At 40.6% G+C, this 17,627-nt stretch overlaps 1 protein-coding gene across 12 annotated transcripts in view; it reads right to left on the bottom strand.

The window, feature by feature from the left end:
• ZNF462 (zinc finger protein 462) overlaps window positions 1-17,627 on the bottom strand; it is a 158,149-nt gene that overhangs the window by 45,325 nt on the left and 95,197 nt on the right. For 7 of the 12 annotated variants that reach the window (XM_072991988.2, XM_020805038.3, XM_072991990.2 and 4 more), the window contains exon 7: window positions 15,340-15,531. The exons of the other annotated variants lie outside the window; for them this stretch is intronic. In XM_072991988.2, the coding sequence (XP_072848089.2) occupies window positions 15,340-15,531 (192 nt within the window). The remainder of the gene's footprint in view (window positions 1-15,339; window positions 15,532-17,627) is intronic. 12 annotated transcript variants of the gene reach the window in all.

Genomic DNA, 17,627 nt, shown 5'->3' with positions numbered 1-17,627 from the left:
GTGGACTGCAGTAGTAGTGTGAGGGGGACACTCACCAAGCTAACTCTTATCAGTACTGCACAGAAGAAGGCAGTAGTAAACCAATGGGTAGCCTGCATAATTAAATTGTAAACCACCCAGAGAGTGTTTTAAGTGCCATGGGGTGGTATATAAGAAGCAAAAAAAACCCAAATTCTGAATGCTTTATGCCAGTGAAAACCCTATGGTAAAACACTAGAAAACAGAATAAAAGAATAGTGTCAGAAGTGGAACTTCCAGCACTGTCAGTTGCTAGAAAAGAGCAAAAGATAATAGCTCTGCTGCCAGTAGCTCTGCTGCTAATGAAGCAATTGGATTAAAGCTGAACAGGTTGCCAAAGTGCACAGAAGCAGGAGGAAAACCTGATACGGCATCACATATAATTGTAACAAGGAACGGAGGAATCAGGAATCAAAGTGAACTCAAAACTGTAAAGCAAGAAATGAAACATCTGAACATTGCAACACTTGGTGTGAGGAAACTAAAGTAGCCGGCAACAGAACGTTTTCAACCAGACAAAAAGATTACAAAGTAATCTACTCCAGATATAACCAAATCAGAAAAACAAGAGGATTGCTCTAATAAAGAGGCAAGACACAGCACAAACAGTTATGGCCTACAGGGCAAAGTTTGGCAGAAGAGTAGCACTCACACTTGGAAAACTTATCAATATATTTATCATTCAAATATGTGCTCCAGCTAGAGGTGCTGAAGAACAAGAAATAGAAGAATTTTACGCCAGTGTCCAGGAGAAAACCAATCACACACAAAAACAGGACATGTCCACCTGGTTATTCCATCCAACATCAGGGGAGACTGGAGAGATGGGATTGGGGAGTAGCCACTGTGAATAAAAACACCTTAGGGGCTGTCAGGCTCTCTGCTCTGGCGATTCCAGGCCTGGAGGCCTTCCATGTGTCTTTGGGGGGTAATCAATGGACTCGGGATTGTGCTGGTTTATCATTCTCCCTGCGAACCAGCACTCTCCAGAGCTGGCAAACTTTGTCTAGGCGGCGCTGTTGAGGTCCCCCAGGCTCTTGGTTCTGGGTGACTTCAACATCCATGCTGAGACTGAAGTCCTGGGGCCAGCTCTTGAGTTCTTGGAAGCATGGCTTCCTTTGACATGTCCCAGTTTGTCAACTGCCTCACCCACGTGGCCAGCCACATGCTGGACCTGTTTTTTTCAATAGGGCAGGGAGAGGGTGGTCTGAGGGTGACTGATCTGTATCTGTCCCCTTGTCATGGTCAGATCACCACCTGATCAAATTCAGTCTCTCAGTGGCTCTCCCCGCCCCCATGGGGAGATGGTACTGATTAAGACGATCTGCCCTCGCAGGCTACTGAGTCCAACTGATTTCCAGGACGCAATGGGAGCTGAGCTGGTTGGCGCTCCTGTCAAAGCACAGGTCGCTTGATGGTATATGCAGTGAAAGCTGCTCAAATATCTTTTTCTGCTGTCCAGATGAACAAGGCGCAAAACCTTCAAGCGGAATTATCCCACACTGTTCTGCAATGACCAGATAGGCAGGGCATGCATGCATGCATGCATGCATGCATGCATGCATGCATAAATAAATAAATAAATCCAGGGCTGGTCAAGGTGATGGGCCTACCAGTAGCCACATCTGTGACCAGTTTGTGGCGTTTTTAAAAAAACAATGTGGAGGCAATCCACTGGGACCTAGACTACCATACTTTGGCAGTAAATCAGGCTGAGGGATCCACTGCACCAGCTTGTCTCGTTATATTACATTAGTTTCAGTCTGTCTCATCATCTGAGATTGACACAGTGCTAGATCATTGCAGAGCCACTACAATCTCCCTAGATCCTTGCCCGGCCTGGTTTTTAAAACCTGCCAGGCCAATATGAAAATGCCTCTCAAGGGTTCTCTTTATGTGTTAGGCTAACTGGGCTGTGCCACATAAACTACACAGCAGTTAGAAAACTTTGATGGGAGCAACTAACACTTTACAAGATAGGAAAGAAATCCTGGGAACTCTATCTTTCTAGAGAAATCTCTTCCTACTCCTGTTAGCCACGATACTTTCTGAGGACTCCTGGGGATCGGATATCAGCATGTAAGCTCTCTGCATGATCTACAGCAGTGGTTCTTAACCTTTGTTACTCGGATGCTTTTGAACTGCAACTCCCAGAAACCCCAGCCAGCACAGTTGGTGGTGAAGGCTTCTGGGAGTTGCAGTCCAAAACTCCTGAGTAACCCAAGGTTAAGAACCAGTGATCTACAGGATGTTGCGTTCTAATGGCACCAGAAAAGTGACCAGGAAGACAAAACAGAATTTAAAGAGAGTTTTGGTTGTTATACATCAAGAGACATGAATCTTGTCGATAATGTTCCATATAGGGAACATTCCCCCATATAGGGAAGGAAAGCGTCTAGCAATTGGTTTGATGTGGATTTGCTTATAATTTGCGCAGAAAATGGAGGAAAAACTGAGCAGAAGGCCCCACGAATTATGTCCCACAAGAGTCTACCCTCTCCCTAACAATTGCAGGTATCCTGTGGAAGCACTTACTCCTTAATTACCACAACAAAGAACTTTATGGAAAGGAGGTCCACTCCCTATTTGATATTTTATTACTGAATGCGCAACTCTTCGCACTTTTTAAAAGCCATTACTACTGGTACAAGCAAAGCCTTGCCTCATACCTTGTGAGGTGGGCCAGTCACTGTCGCATCACCAAAAACCTATATGTGTTCGGGGTGGTGAGACACTAAGAGCACAGGAATTAGCATGATATGCCAAGTAAGCATGCTGTGAACAACACCTGCAAGGATGCAACATCTGAATGTTAAATGCTATAAAAGGAGACACTTGGGCAAAACGGAGAGCAGGGAATAAAGGGGGAAAAAAATGAAGCTTTGTCATAAAGGTTCAGAGAACTGAAGACAAGACAACCATCTTTCACAAGTATATACATTCAACTCTCCTTTTATATCCACCAAGAAATTATACAGCAGCCTCTCAAGGCTTGATTTGGATCCTTTTGATCATCTATGGCCATTTTTTAAAAAAAGAAGAGACATTGTAGGTATATCCGAGGTGCTATAGAGGGCAACCAGAAGATGCGGACTGTAGGAAAGTTAACTCTTCAGAAAGGTTGGAAAGATGTTATCTAGGCTCCTTTGAAATGTTTTAATCTTTCTCCCCCTTTGAATTATATATGTGTGCAGGTCTGAATGGATTAGAGAGAGGACAAATGCTACACAATGTCTTGCACAAGTGTCAAATTTGCTTAGAAAAGAAATGTACTTAATGTAAAAGAAAGTTAAAATGAATTTGGAAGGCACCTGGCCCCATACTGCTCTGTCAGAAGTTTTTGAAAAAAATTCCCATTGATTATTCTTTCCCTCTCTTTTCTTTTTCCCCAAAAGTTGTATAAAAGGTTATGATGTGCTGGGTCATAAATTACAGAGAAATGTAATTGGCATTATATCTGTAAACCTACAAGTAAAAAAAAGAGAAAGGGAACTGGAACAAGAGGTGGAGGAGACGAGCCCAAGTCAATTTAATTTTCTGTTCCCCAAGTCTTGTTTGCATTTTAGGAAAGCTAAAAGGAATATAATATTCCACAATCTAGATAGACTTGGAAATGCGTGATTAGTCATCATTATCTCTATGCCACACCTTTTTAGGAGCAATACAGAGATATTTATGAGACAACTTCTGAGATATGACTCTGTGTTAACTAGTAAGCACACACACTCTTTCTATAAAACCATGACTATATGAAGGAAAGTGGACCGTAACATACACGGGGAGAGTATCTTGTGCTCCAACCAGACTGTCCAGCCAAAGTCCATGAAGGTTCCACTGATTTCAGTAGAAAAGCCCAGCATACGCTCAAATCTCTCCTACTCAAAATCAATGGGACGCTGAAAGCACTAAATTTAACTGTATTGTGCCATTGTTTTCCTTCTCTTATCATTCATGGTTCCTTGCTGATTATTCAGCTCCCATCCCAAATCAAACGGAGAATTCATAAAAGCAAAACAGTTTGGAAGGACCTGTGCCTCTTGACCAGGCAACCTGTCCCACGGCTTCTTTATGTCCTCCGACTTCAAATCAATCGCATTCTACTATGTGTACACAGCTTGCTCTTTTTGCCTACAGAAATCAGGAGACCGTCAGCATGTTACTGCAGCTGCAGAGTGGTCACACAAAACACAACAGGACACTAAGGCAGGCCAGAATGAACGTTGGAATAAACACCATCTCCTCTCTGCTATTGTGAGTCAGAGGTAATTTCGAACTTTCCCTAACTTTTTTATTTTCATTTCTTTATGCAGTAGCTGAAAGTAATGTAGAGGCTGCCATTGCTAGAGTTCCCTCCTTCCAAAACCCATTCCTATTTTTTTTCCTTATTTGCATCTTTCTTAAGAAGGGAAATTGTAGCCCCCATTCACTCATTACTGAGGTAAGTGTCCTAGGTGCTAAAACCGCTGCCCCCACAATAGCTTTACAACATTTTTGTAATTCCTCTACCTCTATCTACATAAAACCATTACTGTTCTTTCCTATGCCACTGCTGAATGTCCACCTCCAATCTTTCTACTGCCAACTGATGATCAGTGTGATCTTATATACTTCAGAACATCATATGAAACTTCAATGTGAAACAAAATCACAAAAGGAGGAAGTTTGCAGCGGTCACCAAACTCTACCAATAACATGCTGGACATCAAACATACGTTATTCCTTGTGCCACTTTACCTAACATTAACAAAACCCATGAGATTTCATAGTGAAACAAGAGGCTGAAGTCCTGTTCATGAAACTACATAGTGAAAGGCTAGGGCAATATTTTTAGAAACAAGTAAGTTTTCAATTCCTCCCCCCCCCCCGCCCCAAGAAGATACCAAGACACTCATGGGATCATTTGCATTGTGGGGATGATGTGGGGGGCTGTAGGGACAGGGGTCATATTTACATTTTCAACATTGTTGCTGCCAGGATGATTTGGTATATTTTCTGAAATTAAAAACATCTGGCTCAGTTGCACAGCCCTCAACAGCTTTCTGACGACACAAGGGATCACATGGGAGCCTCGGGGCGTGAACGAGAATTTTTTTAATTTCCAAAAAATTGCTGCGACTGACATCATCAACCTTACACAACATGCGTCACAGAACTGGATTTCAGAAGGAGAAAAAGAAGCAAGCCTGAAAAGATAATCAAGAACACAAATCGCAGGAAAGAGGCAGTTGTGACTTTTATTAATAGATTGCTGTACAAATGATCCTTTACTACAGTGGACCCTCTACTTACGGAATTAATCCGTATTGGAACGGTGGCTGCAGGTCGAAAAGTCTGTAGGTCGAGGCTCCATTGACCTACAATGCATTGAAAACCAATTAATGCCATAACTGGCCATTTTTGTTCCATTTTGGTTTTTTTCTGGTCTGTAGGTCGATTCTCTGGCTGCAAGTTCAACCTAAATTTTGCAGCCAGAGAAGTCTGTAACTTGAAAAGTCTGTAAGTGGAGCCGTCTGTAAGTCGAGGGTCAACTGTACTGTATCTCATAGCATTTCCACTGATTTTCTCCCAAAGAATTAATATTCTTACAAATATAATTAGTAGTATCGTATTCTTAAGAAGTTATGACGATTGTTCCTGTTTAGGGTGAAACTACAATACTGCTGTACAGTCGGACCTCAGTTTACGAACGCTAGGTTAACGTAATTTTCAGTTTACGAGCAAAATCCATTGAAAATAATGCCTCAGTTTACAGTACGGGTTTTTTTGGGGGGGTGAGTATGAAGAAAGTTTCCCCAGGATGCATTGTTCCTGGAGTTTTATAGCACCGCCCCTGTGCCTATGGCAGTCCGCGTTTTGGTTTATTAATTTTTTTCATTATGTAACATCCTGTAGAACATGTTGCATTCGTAAACCAAGGTACGCTTGTAGATTTTATTCAACCTAATAATTTTACTCTAGAAATCACACATGTAACACAAATTGTTATCTTTTTAAATAGCTGTATATTTTGCTTGTGTTTAGATTTGCAATGTTTATGTTTTTTAATTACCGGTTTCTGTTTAAAAAACAACCAGTGAGATTTCCTATAAGTTTGCTGCCACCTGGGTGTTCCTATCAAAAGATTCAAGATCTACATAACTTATCATTTAAGCAGAAATACAGCACAAGTATTTTACAACAGCTGTTAAAACAGTGAGTTCATGCTATATCCCAAGCTGATACACTCATCTTAAAATCGCCCGACACCACCATCCTGAGAGTTCTTTCACATACTTAAGGGCTTCCACACACTTAGAGAGAGCACACTACACACAGCACTCAAAGGCTTTGTTCCAAAGGGAAGTATAAGTAGAGATTATTTTTTCCCTAGGTTTTCAGTTGTTTTTCAGTTTCTTTAACCCATCTATTTTTACCAAAACAAGACAAAATTAGACAAAACAAATATCTGCCTACAAGCAAGGCAGGGCAAGGAATTAAGGCTATCTAATTAGATTCTACCTTCTGCCCCTTCTCATTCAGGTACCCAACACATCTACATGCAAAACACGCTACATGCATTAAAAACATGAAGATCATTCATGTGGAGCTGTATGATGCTGTAGCAGAGAGGGAGGGAGGGAGAGAGAGAGAGAGAGAGAGAGAGAGAGAGAGAGAGAGAAAACGACTGCATCAACAGAGACCAAAGGATGTGACAGTATCACTTTATTGTGCTTTGGTCAAGCCTCATCTGAAATTTTATGTCCAATTTTGGGCATCATAGTTTAAGAAGGATTACTTGCAAACTGGAATGTGTCCAGAAGAGGGTGACTACTGCATCATAGTCGAAAGTCTAGAAACTGAGCCCTGCGAAATATGGTTTAAGAAGCAGGATACATTTAGTCCAAAATGAGAAGGTCAAGGTGTGGTATGATAACCATCTTTAAATATTTCAAGCACTGCCCTGGGCAAGATGGAGCAAGTTGGTTTTCTGCATCTCCTGAGGGTAGGATCTGAAACACTAGATACAAATAACATGATTTTGCCTAAACTCTACCTCAGAAGATGGTAATGCACTCTCCCTTCATGGAAATCTTTTAAATAGAGGTTGGATGGTAATGTATCATGGATGCTTCAGATGTAGATTTCTTGATTTATCAGAGGGTTGGACCTAATAAGACCTGGGTCTCCTTTTAGTTCTATGATTCTGCTTCTGTCCCTAAGCATTCTGAGGCTTGTTCTCTGGTTCTCCAGTGGTAACAACCAGACACATGGCCCTCTCCATGGTGGTCTCCTTTCTGTGGTATAGTTCCTGAGAGAGACATCATATGAACCCCTGCTTTACTTGCCTTTAAAAAAAAAAGCCCTAACCTTTTTTTAAAAAACTATTTTAGGTGATTTTTACTGCACTACAGTCACTTGCTGTCTTTATCTGTTGCTATAACCTCAAATGCACATAAACTGTGTTTTTTCAAATAAAATTTTATTGTTTTCTCCAGTTGACCTCTAGGAAGTTTATCCATAAGGAAGATAAATGCCTTAAAAAGTGTGATAAAAATATGTAAAATAAAATGATCAAATCAGTCAAATCATGTTGTAAGTCTAGAGAGATTTTAGTGGCTAAAGGTGCACCCATTAAATGTGCAAAACCCCTGTGGGTAGAGAGCTTAAGAGAAAGCAGCACTCCAAAGAAAAGTATGTATCAGGCCTAGCTTTGATGAATCGCAGTAAGTGGCCTTTCTTTCAGCCTCCTCATGGTAAAATGGCTTTCAAAAAAGGGAAACCTCAAACCTCTGAAAGGAGACAAAATACGTAGATTTGGGTGTTCCAGTCAATTACTGAACTATGTTGGAAAGATATGGGCAAAAGTCTGCTTCTGTTGCCCTCTGCTGGCTCTTCACTTCCTCTTCTGATACTTTTTAGGAATAAAAATTAACTCTTGCCACAAGGAAAAGTTGGAACAAAGTCCCTGAAAACAAAACAATGAAATAAAATGGAATGGAACAGAGGGGTGGGGGGAGAAGACTCAGAAGCTTCTGTTTTAAACATTACTGGCATTATGTTTGCATACAGAGCAGACAAATATTTTTCTTGGCCTCTGTAGTGTAAGAGAGCTTGATCACCAAGTTTCAACATAAATGAGGACTTGTATTGGTCATTCTTTCTATCAGTCATCATCATCACCACCACCACCACCACCACCTTTTGTCACTCTGTTCTTTTAAAAAAGCTATTTTTGCAGCAGATTGGATCGTAGAGAACCAAGAAAACGTTCTACGAGAACGCAAATAGTAAGCACAGAAACTGAGACAGAAATCAAGAAATCATTTCTTCCTGCCTGAAACAGAACGTTGATGGTTCTCGTTTCTTTTTTAAAGCACCAATTGACTGCACATTTTCCTACATGTAAAGATGGAGAGCACACAGACTGAGGGAAGTTCTTTCCTGCACCTACAAACCTATCACCTTCAGCTGGAATAATCATATCAGTGGACAACAGCAGACCTTTAAGCTAGTCATGTTTTTTCCCCTTTTAAGGTACTTCTAGTTTCATTTGTGGATGCCACACTCCCAGTGCACAGACAACAAGCAAACCTGCAAATGCTAATGATGCCTTTTTCTAGAACCTGATCTTAATGTTTTAAGGCAACCTCCTGGCAGAAATGTGGGATTCATACTTGTGGGTCACCCTCAAGCAATATGTCTGCTGCACCTCCTCAGCAGAGACCACAAAGGAGCAAATGGCATGGCAACCTTGGCTACAGAAAGGCAGCCAAACACTGGCATGGGTCATCAAACTTAGAAGAAAGGGAATGTGATCACAGGGAGGGGCACGACCCATGTATGAACTCACCCCACTGTTTTTTGATTTTCCATTCATGAGCTATACTTTGCAATGTAGCAGAGAAATCTCTCTCTCTATGTGTGTGTGTGTTGTTCTTGTTTTTTTTTTTTTTGAGGAGGGCTTTCAAAGAGAAATTGACACATGCTGCCATTTTGAAAGGTTTACTTTTGAACGCAGTTGCATGAAATCTCAAAATTAGTGCTTTAAATAAAAATCCCAGCCTAGATTTAAAGTTAGCAGCTTCAGGGAACAGCTGATGAGAAGCAAAAACAAGAAACTGTTGTCGCATCTTTAAATTTAATAAGTCTTATTTGGCATAAGCTTTGCATCCAGTGCATACACATCTTCCCTTTTCTCTTGTGTATCCCTTTTAATGTCACACATAACTTTCTGTTAAGAGATGTGCCTCACATAATCTGATGACAATACTGATCATAGAAAGCACAAATGATCATTTGCAAACTTGTTTCTAAACACAAATGCGAAGTGTGGTTTGGCCCAACTATGGGCAGTGGAAGTACCAGTGCAAATACAAAGGCTACCATGTGTATGTCTTATGTACCATCAAACTGCATCAGATGTATAGCAACTGTGACAGGGTTTTCCAGGTAAGTGTGATATTTAACAAGTTTACATTTATTAGTGCCATCCCCACATCTCTTGAGTTTCCATGACCAAGCCAGCATTTGAACCCAGGTATCCTGAGTCCTATTCCATCACCCTGTTCACTAAACCACACTGGGAACCATAGATCATTCTCAAACTGAACAATGGAGGAGACGGTACATACAAAGGGAGCGGGCTGTAAAAGTATGCAGGGCTCTCCCAGATGACTAAGTCTGGTTAAGCAATCAGGTTCAGACAGTATTACATCTGCCAGCAGGATTTTTTTTTTAAAAAAGTAGTTTTCCATTCACATCAAATGGCAATTGATTTTTAAACTTACTTGAACAGGTTTAGCAGTCTGTGGAAGGAGGCTGGTATGGGAATGCTACTAAGCGAACAGTGGCATGTAAATTTATGTAGAGAATACACTTGGAGGAAGAAACACAATGCACCCAGTTTCTGGTTTTGATTCTCAACAGTCTCTGAAGGCAAACACTACTTAAAGCAAGGGCAGGCAGCCTGGAGCCCTCCAGATATCTGGAACTACAAAATAGTCCAAGATATCTACACAACAGTCTCTTCAATTGCAGCTTGTGTTGGTTGTTGCAGTGGATGACGAGAAATGGAACCCAAAACGTCTGGAGGGCCCTAATAGCTAGAACAATTTCTAATAAACCCAATTCCCTCTCCTTTCTAAGTATCATCAGGTGCCCACATTTCAACTAGCATTTCGAACCACAACTGAAGTGTCTGAGCATCTAGAACAGGTAAGCACACAGAGTGCTCTTCTTGGTATCTTTACAAACTTAGGTATGCACTGCTGGCAGTTTAATTGCTATGGGATCCATCCCTGAAAAACTAATGATCTCCAAAATTTCTCTTTTCCAAATACAGACTCAAAGTGAAAGAAAAGTTAAAAATTCATTTCCCTTTTACAATTCTCTAATGTGTACACTCCAAGTTACTGTATGAATTTTGTACTGGTATAATAAAAATATTCATGTTATTTTGGACTTTGCATATCATCCTTTGAATACATAAAAATTATGAATTGCTAAGTTAAATTCATAAAACACAGTGCAAGACTGTAAAGCAAGTCTTTTATACTGAAGCAAGATGCTAAAAAAAAGTATAAATTAGAACACAGCTGTCACACTGGTCCTACATTATAAAACACAAAGTAGGATGACATGGTATCATCTCTGCATACGAGCTCCCCCCCCCCAGGAATTTTGTAGCCATAAATCAAAAAAGGAAACATTAATAACCTCTTTGACAACTTTTCCTGAAAATCTCCCCAATGCATTCTGTATGAATTTGAAATCTAGAAGCTTATGGGGCAAGACTTTCTGCTTTAAATATCTGTTTCAGTACCAGGCAGTAGTTCTCTGTTCTTCTAATTATCTTTCTTTACATATTGGAGGTTAAATTCCTACTGACACATGGGCCACCAAGACTCCTGTAAGATCCTATAGAGTTGTGTACACAATTCTATCTACTTTTTTGGTCGAAAGCTAACTTTCTTAGATTTGTGAAGTCCAGATCATGGAAAAGTTACTTTTGAATTACAAGTCTCTGAATCTTCAAGCCAACACAATGCTGGCTTGGGGATTCAAGGTCTTGTAGTCCAAAAAAGTAAACTTTTCAAGCTCATCCTCTGACAAAAATTCTCCCTCTCCCTCTCTCTCACACACAAAGCCAAAAAACCCACATAAACCAGAATATTTTTCCTAATATTACTAACTGCTTTTCCAAACTTCAAACTGCAGAGCTCTTTGTGCTAAAACAGAGGGGGAAGACTCCTGTTCTAGCAACCTATTTGAGATTCTTCTGCTAACAAAAGCAGTATAAATGATGCAACATGAAGAATGGTCTGCCCACATCACTCTTTTATATAACAGCTACGCAACCTTGTACAACTTCTAACTCTAACAATGACACTTGACCTATTCTTTGAATTTCAGACATAATATATGGTGTCAAGCAGTGGTTCCCAACCTTGGGTCCCCAGATGTTTTTAGATTAGAACTCTCTGAAGCCTTCACCACTAGCTGTGCCGGTCAGAATTTCTGGGAGTTGTAGTCCAAGAACACCTGGGTTACTCAAGGCTGGGAACCATTAGTGTAGAGCACTGACCTATCTATTTAGATGACATCTCCCAAAATCTCCCAGCTGGAAGCATGCCATGCTGTCTGTGGAATTCTGGGAATATTTTAATTTTAATTAACTTTTCCAAGTTCTCCATTCCATAAGAACCAAATCTTTAATTACTGCAGGCTGTTTCCTTAACAGTAACACATCTATCCTATTGTCTTCCTACCTTTGAAAATTCAAATGAATACTATGATGGAAGAACAATTATTTTTAGATTTGAAAACAGTGCCTGAAATCTAGTAGTGAACTTGCGGAGGGGTTGACCCACTGATTCAATGAGCCTACTCTAGTTGTGATCTACAATTGGACTTCAGCCACTGACACATCCTTATAGATCTATCTGTCAGAGTTCTTTGGCTCCCAGACTCTGGCCAGATCCTTATTCTGTTTGTAAGCTGTAACAGGACTGAAACAGAAATTGAACAGATGGGTAATTGTTTCTGGCCCTCCCTTGGTATCACAGCAGGCTCACAGGAGAGGGGTATTTGTTCATTGCTGTCTCAGATTTCCCTATGGAAAAACACAACATAGGACAGATAATAGATGTGGGGATTAACATAGTGAGTCCCCAGCTCAGATGGGATCTTAACGGACATCCCCAAAGTTGATTATGAAACCAGAAGAACTGGGAGAGAATAAGGAATATTTCACAAGCAGTTTGGCTTCTATAGAAATCTACATACTGTATTTATTTATATTTATTCATTTAAAAGATTTTTATCCTGCCTTTCTCTTTAAAAAGGACTCAAGGTGGCTTATACCACTAAAAAGCCAATATTTAAAAGCTAAAACAGTAAGTATACAACTATTAAAAAAGAATTAAGCAAGTATTATATTAAAATGGTAACTAAGATCAATATTAAAACACAATTAAAACAACTGAGCACAACCGTCCATTGAAAACCCTTCTCAGACCATCAGTCATTAAGGAGAAGAGAAAAGTCTTTGCCTGCTTGGGGAAGGACAGCAAAGATGGGGCCAGCCTAGCTTCCCATGGGAGGGAATTCCAGAGTCTGGGAGCAGCGACAGAGAAGATCTTCTCCTGTGTCCCCACCAAGTGCACCTGTGAAGGTGGTGGGACCGAGAGAAAGGCCTCTCCTGATGATCTTAAACCCCTTAGTTACTCATAGAGGGAGATGGATATAAGGAAGCATGACTTTGAGATCTTTGCCTGAGCATAATGTAAAAAAGAAAATAGAAGCTGCCTTTAATATTGTTTGAACAATTATTTTAATATTGTTTGAACAATTACATTGGGCATGCTCAATTCACTGATTTTAGTGGAAGAAATTTAAACTGTAAGCTTAACACCAATAGAGTATTTATAAGTAGCTTCATATGGTAAAAAAAGAGGGCTAGAAATCATACTAAATACAATACTACAGATCTTTTTTGATATATGCATTGGCCAGGTTGCCCTACAACGCACATAAGACAACCATACTGATCAACATTGCATATTAACATTTAATGGTTCTATTATAGCTTCCTTTTGTCCCCATTCATTACAAACAAAAATGTAATATCATTCCTACCCATGTTCCCACATAGCTGCGCAACTCCCTTCGAGAATCCAAAAGCACATCATATCCCTAAGCACAGATCAGATTCATAACACTTTGACCAGCACCACAAAATCCATAAAATTACAAGAAGGATTTCTTCCATTATCAAGTGTGTATGTCAACTTGATTATTTCACAACACCTGTATTCTGACAGTCTCCTTAGTAGATTGCTTCCATAATTGTCAAAAATAATTTGATTAATAAACCTATTAGTAAAGGGTGAGTGGATATTAGCAACACACTGTCTCTGGTTTGAAAACTGATCTGGTTAACAGAGACATCGTTCCTGATCATACGTGAGCTGATTTCTCATTATCAGACAGTTGCAACCACCTCAAAAAAATATTTTTTTTAAAAGGAATTTGCACTGATATTTAAAGCTTGGAAAACCTGGTTTTGGATGGCAATTCCCAGAAGCTCTCATCAGCATGGCTGCTGGCAATGATGACTGGGAGATTCTGTAAAATTTAGGGCAAAATTTGTAAATATTGAACATTTTGACAATGTAGATATGATTTCTCCAATAGTCTCTTAGGACCTCTTTCATCCATTATGGTATTTCATGGAAGCTTATAAGCTTCCATGAAGGTCTACTATCCATAAGGTCTACTATCGCACAAATGTTTAGTATGAAAAACCCCATACATTGATTCATAGTAAGAGGATATACCTCCAAAATTCCATTATCTTAAAAAAAGGAATGCTAGTTTAATCTGCTCTGTTTACTCTTCTGAAGAATTGCCACCAGACAAATTTGTTGCCTCGCAGCAATTTTTATGTGGCAAAGGGATCTATTAAAATTGAGCTGGTCAATGCAATGTTTACAGAGCGGGACTCTCTCTCTACCATCTGGTTTGGATTTTTTTAGAAGACATGGTGGTTACAGTGGGACAGGTTGTGATGCCCTGACCATGAGCTAAAGCAATGGAGGGCAACTTCATTTGGTCCATGGCCAGTTTTCTTCCCTACATCCTCCAGAAGCCACAAAGAGCAGATACCTGCAATCTATGTAAAAGGTGAATTTCTGTTCCCAGAGGCTTCTAGGAATGCAAATTCACCGTCCCTCTTTCTTTCTCTTTCTTGAACGCAAAAAATTCTGATGGATCCAGAAGCCACCAAAATACCTGGGGATGTCTGTGATTTGCATGGACATGTAAGGGAGTCCTTTGCCCGCCCCTGTGCTAAAGAAAGAGTCCATTTGATGTTCTCCAGCTTGCAGGAAGATTACAATATAGATTCTTAAGGTCAAGTAAGATCATCAAAATTAACTAAACTGACACGAAATGTACTAACTGTACATTTTGTAATGTAAACAGGGATTGTCCTTTGAAAAATCTGCCAGCCAGTTATAGAACTGAACTTCTCCCACTTTTCACAAGAACTGGCAAGGAATGATGATGACAAATGTTCGAGCTAGATAGATTCCCTCATTACTAGGATTTGCAAACCAGGGAATCTGCAGGGGCAGGTTAATTAATAAAAAACAGCAGTTCCTTGGCCAATCCCCTAATTGTAGCTAAAGAGGACAGATACCACATCTGTACTAGCTCCAGATGGGCTTACTCAGAAGAAAATTCATGGGCTTGTCCCATCATCAACATGAGTCACTTTTACCATACTAAGGGTGACAGCCAAACATGGAACATTTCACACAACAAGAATCAGTCCACTTTGTATTTCTCAGCTGGAAAATGCCTATTTTTAGCACCTTTTAAGTAACCTGGTATTACTAACACAGGATCTGAAGATACTCAATGAGAAATGTAGACAAATCAAAATAATTAACACACCAGTTACAATGCCAGACTATGAATGAGCAAAGCTCTTCCAGAGCTTACTTACATCCATTTGGATTGGACTGTGATTTAATTATCTAGAAAGGGTATCTAGAAGGGCCAAAATCCTCTTGCGTAGCTATGCAAATGGCGTAACTGACAACTCAGTATGGCACTGAAAAACTGTCTATGGGAATTTCTTAACTTGGGGCAATTCCCTTCCAAACATGACACAATGTGTGCTACACTAGCATAACTAAGCAAGAGGATTTGGGCCAAGATGTACAATTACTTGGTTCAGCTGCCTTTTTTTTAATCCCCCAATGAAGAGGAGGATTTAATTACTCTCTTCCTCTCTATAGGTGGGTTATTGGGAGGGTTTTTGGAAGTGCCTCTTACCATTAGAGTCTTCCACTTCTTCAGCAGTAGTGTGGTTCTTGGAGGCATGTTGAGCATGCGAGGTGACAAGGCTGGCAATGCGTGGTCTTGGTAGTGCCAGGGCCTTCCCATGCACTTTCAGGGAGTGCTCTTTCAGCTGGCTGATTGTCATGGTGGAAAATGAGCACGAGGAGCATTTGTAGGCATGTTCACCTGGGTGAGCGAAATAACAGGCAAGTCATCAGCTCACAAGACGACAGGAGAGAAAAAAAAAAGAAGAAGGAAAGGGAGGTGAGGGGCAGAAATCTTTCTTGTCCTATTAAACTCAACAGTGAGAATCCTGTGTGTTCCTCCTCTGGGTGGTCCTAAAAAGAGAGTAAAAGCACTTTAAACTGTTCTATTTCCAATGGTCTCTGGGCCAAAACCCACAACTGGCACCAGCAGGGAGGCAGCTGTCTTCTTCTGCCTCTGGCAGCAACTCCTTCTGCACGGCCAGAGCTCAGAAAAGTTACTTTCTGAATTGCAACTCCCAGCATCCACTAGCCAGCGACTCTGCTGGCTGGCCAACCCTGGGAGTTGTAATTCACCGAAGTAACTTGTACAAGCCAACACATGGTATGCTTGATTGATTCACCATCTGCAAAAGGCTGTAACTCCAAACCCACAGTGAGGTCACTAGGGAAAGGTTGCCGTGTAGGGAGTGAGCAGGTTCTACCCAAGGCAAAACAAGTCAATCTGCAGTCTTCAAAAAAAGGAGATGCCATGGGCTGAAGTGGACACCACCAGCAAGATCCAGTGCTCATGTGAAATTGTGGTTTTTGGGGGGTTTGGGGGTGGGTGGAACAGACATCAATATCCATTAACAAAAAATTGTTAACCCTAAATTGCAAAATGAAGAACCTTGTGTGCAATTTAGGTCACAAGGCCAGAGTTGAGGAACTTTACATGCTCCTTCAGGATGCTGATGTCAGACGAAGAGGTGGGAAAACAGAGTAAATTAAAATAGTCGTGAACGATCTCTCTGAAAGAGAATTTGACAGAGGAGAAAAGTCTTCCCCTAAAAGCCAAAATAACTTTTATATAATAAAATATCCCACATGCATGAATTCACAGAGACCATGAAGAGAAGATTTGCAATGGGTCAGAGTAGATTTGCAATGAGAAGACTTGAAAATACCATGTACAGCGAACATTGCAAAGCCAGATGGAAACTGTGCTACAGGAGGGAGGAAGGAAGGAAGGAAGGAATTATGTCGCAAGGAAAAAAGAAGTATCAAAAGCAGGGTTTAAGGCCTACATGGAAGTGTCTGTGACACGCAAGTAAAAGTGTCTACGGTGGAACTTTGATGTGAAATAGCATCCATCGTGAAAGTTATCTCACTTTAAGACTTAACAGGGCAGTCCTCTAACACAGTGGTCCCCAACCTTGGGCCTCCAGATGTTCTTGGACTACAACTCCCAGAAGCCTTCACCACCACCAGGATTTCTGGGAGTTGAAGTCCAAGACCATTTGGAGGCCCAAGCCTGAGGACCACTGCTCTAAAACACCTCTATGTCTACTGTGGAGAACTGCACTGTTACTAAAATAAACCTCTTACCTTTATACTAATGAAAACATATAGGCACCAAACTATATAACATTGTATGGAGGACTGCTAGAGAAAGCACTTGTCCCGCTCATATATTTTCCCTTCCAATCCAAGATTATACCCTGAAAGAGGTAGCTTCAGGTCTACATGCTTCCTCACACATACTTCTGCCTCTCTCGTATTTCTCTCCACTGGTGAGAAAATTTCACAGGCAAACTAAGAGACTGACTCTTTATACCTTGTAGAATAAAATCTGAAAAGGGAAGGATGATTTCATACAGAGTCTATGAGATCCAATTTTCAAATGGAATGAATAATGATTACAAAGAAGGGCAGGAGAAAGCTACTTGAGGGAGGGCACAAACTGAGCCTGGCTCCCAGCCTTCTCTTTGGTACAACAGGTGCAACCACAAAACACACATGGGCCACAAACCACTACATTGAGCGTGCGTTAGAGGAAGTGTGATGACTAAGGGGAGAATAAATCAAAATTATTCCTGTAGAAATTTGGTCTCAGAGGAATGCATTCACAAGCAAGCAGATTTACCACCCATCGTGTTATACAATGTGACAGTTCAGGAGGCTTGATAAAGAAAGCATAGATGCCAAAGTCCATAACAGTACTTTAGAGTAAATCTTCAAGGTTTGCAGGCAAAATGGAAGCTTCCAAGAACTATATAATTTGCATAGGAAGCACAGAAGGAACATGAATTTTAAAGC

Source organism: Pogona vitticeps, chromosome 2 (assembly GCF_051106095.1).
Source record: "Pogona vitticeps strain Pit_001003342236 chromosome 2, PviZW2.1, whole genome shotgun sequence".
In the NCBI taxonomy this organism is placed as follows: Eukaryota; Metazoa; Chordata; class Lepidosauria; order Squamata; family Agamidae; genus Pogona; species Pogona vitticeps.
Note: the sequence above shows the minus strand (reverse complement) of the source record. Positions and strands in the feature narration are given on the sequence as shown.